Source organism: Oxyura jamaicensis, chromosome 19, assembly GCF_011077185.1.
Source record: "Oxyura jamaicensis isolate SHBP4307 breed ruddy duck chromosome 19, BPBGC_Ojam_1.0, whole genome shotgun sequence".
NCBI classification, from domain to species: Eukaryota; Metazoa; Chordata; class Aves; order Anseriformes; family Anatidae; genus Oxyura; species Oxyura jamaicensis.
Window position 1 is genome coordinate 10031228 of NC_048911.1, and position 3422 is coordinate 10034649.

At 43.9% G+C, this 3422-nt stretch overlaps 1 protein-coding gene across 1 annotated transcript in view; it reads left to right on the plus strand.

The window, feature by feature from the left end:
* The window catches only part of SRSF1 (serine and arginine rich splicing factor 1), a 7373-nt gene extending 4287 nt beyond the window's left edge, over window positions 1-3086 (plus strand). Inside the window, 4 exon segments of the mRNA XM_035343443.1 lie at window positions 49-233; window positions 514-686; window positions 955-1029; window positions 1031-3086. Of these exon segments, the coding sequence (XP_035199334.1) occupies window positions 49-233; window positions 514-686; window positions 955-1029; window positions 1031-1177 (580 nt within the window). The 3' untranslated portion in view covers window positions 1178-3086.
* Window positions 3087-3422: the final 336 nt, after the last annotated feature.

Genomic DNA, 3422 nt, shown 5'->3' on the forward strand with positions numbered 1-3422 from the left:
ACGGGGGGGGGGGGGGGTGGCGGCCGAGCTCACCGCCCCGACCCGCAGGGACGCGGAGGACGCCGTGTACGGGCGGGACGGCTACGATTACGATGGGTATCGCCTCCGCGTGGAGTTCCCTCGCAGCGGCCGGGGCACCGGCAGAGGCGGCGGAGGAGGTGGAGGTGGAGGAGCCCCCCGGGGCAGGTACGGGCCCCCATCGCGGCGCTCGGAGTACAGAGTGATCGTCTCGGGTGAGTCATTGCTCTCACTAGCCCTCGTTGCTCCCCCGGGGTCCGTGCTGGGCTTCTCTGGGGCTGGCAGCTGCAAGGGGCGATGCAGCTCTGCGTCGCTTCCTAAAAAGCATCGCCTCGTGTAGCTTGCACAGAGCGCGCTTCCTGGCTGCTAACAGCTCCTCGAGGCATCCTGCCTGCTTACTACGTAGCCTCTGCCGTCCGCTGCGGGATGACGCTGTATCTACGGAAGGTGCTAACGTACTGGGGTTGTAAAGCAAGGTGTTGCTTTCTTATCTAGGGCTGCCTCCAAGTGGAAGTTGGCAGGATTTAAAGGATCACATGCGTGAGGCAGGTGATGTATGTTATGCTGATGTTTTCCGAGATGGCACTGGTGTCGTGGAGTTTGTACGGAAGGAAGATATGACCTACGCTGTGCGAAAACTGGATAACACTAAATTTAGATCTCATGAGGTAGGTTCCATACTTACTCTTTTGGCCAGAATTGGATACAAAGGGCTTAACAGTAGGAGTTGAAGGTAAGGAATGTGTGGCGTTCATTGTTTTAAAACACAAAGCAGCTAAAGTAAGTCTGTGGTCAGTTTGTCACGGAATAGACTTTATTAAGGCTTTGGCGTCTATTTCTGTGCTTTAGTAAACGATATCCGCAGTCTGTCAGCATGCCTAAAAAGATGGCCCTGAAGCCTAGACCTTTCAATCGAAAGTTCTGTCTATTCAATAGGGAGAAACTGCCTACATCCGTGTTAAAGTTGATGGTCCAAGAAGTCCAAGCTATGGAAGATCTCGGTCACGCAGCCGTAGTCGTAGCAGAAGCCGTAGTCGAAGCAACAGCAGAAGCCGCAGTTATTCCCCAAGAAGAAGCAGAGGATCTCCACGCTACTCTCCCCGCCACAGCAGATCCCGATCTCGTACATAAACGATCACTAGCTCTGATCTTTTTGTAGAACCCCATGTTGTACACAGTTTTCCTTTACTCAGTACAGTCTTTCAATTTTTTTTTAATTCAAACTGTTTTATTCAAATTGGCTGAAGTGTTGAATTGCATTCTTGTGTAAAATCCCTAGTGAGTATTTGCTCCGTAACATCAACATTCCCCTCATGTCTTTGGTAAATTGTATTTTAATTGATGTCAGTCAGGATTGTTTCAATTTAGTTCTAGTTAAATACCAACACTCTTCAAACTGTGGTATTGCTGTGTAAATGTCTCAGTGTTCAGCTATGGTTTATACGAGCTGGGGATGTTGGGATGTTTGTGGCTAACTTGTCTCTTCTGGGGGATCTTATATTTTATCTTGCCTTTTCGTGTGTCTTTCTGTAGACATATCTGAAGAGATGGATTAAGAATGCTTTGGATTAAAGGATTGTGGAGCACATGTCAATCATTTTAGGATTGTCAAAAGGAGGATTGAGGAGGATCAGATCAATAATGGAGGCAATGGTATGACTCCAAGTGCTATTGTCACAGATGAACTTGGCAGTATTGACCTTATACTGAGAGACAGGTTAATTGAGTACGTGCGCCTGCGTGTCACTTCTTCAGGCATGTTTTAGTTACTGCAGGCTACAATTGCTCTTCTTAAAACCTTTTTTTTTTGGCAATTGTGGCTAAATACTTGCTTTTGTAATTCTCTATTCCATTCTAGTTTTTTAAAGGAACAAACCGGGACGGGGGTGGGAGCATTGGTTTACTTTGTCATGCAGCATTTGGTTACAAGTGTTAATGTTGCGTAGTATTTGTACACTTGTAGATGAAGGGTATCTTCAAATCAGAGTATAATATCAATACTGCTAAAATCTGCATGTCCTCTGTGTGACTGATACAGCGTTGCTATTTCATTTTTTTAAAGTACCAGAATGAAAGCGAAAATAGAAAACCTAGTTGGGAGTAATTTAAGTCTCAGCCCTTCCCCTCAGACTAATTCACAATTGACTCACGAATATGCTTGAAAACTCCAGTTAGTTAATTTTGTTACCTTCCAGCTGGGAGTACTAGTTATAGCTTAGACATACAGTAGGCGGATAGCTTTAGCAGTAAACTTTTACAATTTCATAAACATTTTTTGCAACCACAAAACCTGTAGCACACCACCGTACGAGCAATGAGTATGTTGGCATTTTCAGTTGGCATATGTAAATATTACGATGTTTCCTCCAAATAATTAACATTTCTAAGAAAAAAAAAGAAAATTAGCATCACCGTTCAAAAGCTTGTTTTGGGGAATTGATAGTTATTAATGTACATCTGTATTAATTGATGGCAAACATAACTGATCATTCCCCAGAATCCTATTTTTTCATTACAGTATCTAACTTTTTGCCTCCTCTTTTTTGGTTTTGCTGGTTATAAAGGTTTGGATTGGAGAGGGCTCACTGGATCCCAATCCTTGGAGCTGGATCATTGGATTCAAATCATAATGTGGATAGGATAGGGAGGCTGAATTGCAAGGATTCATGGAGCGGGATCAGATTACCAGGAACATAGGAGTGGATTCCTGCCCCAACCAAACCGCATTCGTGTGGATTTTTTTATTCAACTCAATTGGCTATTCCAAAGATATTTTTTTTCCTATTTCTGACGATTGGAGCCCTTATGATGCACGATGGAGTTTTTCATTTTTTGGTAAAAGGAGCAAAGCGAGGACCTGGAGAGGTACGCTGGAGCAATCTCCTTGGAAGGATTCAGCACGAGTAGATGGTAAACGTTAAAGGGGAAAAAGGGGGGTTTGTTTAAACAAAGTAAATCAATAAGTCGTTTCTCTAAATTTAAAGTCAAAAATTGGAGTTAAAGATTAAGTAGGTTTTCAATTGGCTACTGCCTTTTTTTCTTTGACAAATAAAATTTTTAAAAAAACATGCATGGTTGTCATCATTTGTTGATAACGAGTCCGCTTGCCACCAGAAACTGTAACATTGTTAAATTTCACGTTTTCAGACAAAAAGCTTTTGTATGCAACAAAGGTCTGCTGTTCCACAGGAAGCACTGGGGTTGGAGCTTCTGAACAAGGGAGCAGTACCGCGGGAGATGGGCAGAATTCACTGAGAGGGGGGGAGAAGAAGAAAGAATCCCAACTGCTTAAAAAAGGCTGCTGTTTGTGGTGTTGGTAACGACTCAAGGGAAGGAACAGGAATAATGGGAGGTGAATCAGGCTCAGTCCTGTTAAAGGCTGGTCAGAAACAGCATGTATGAAG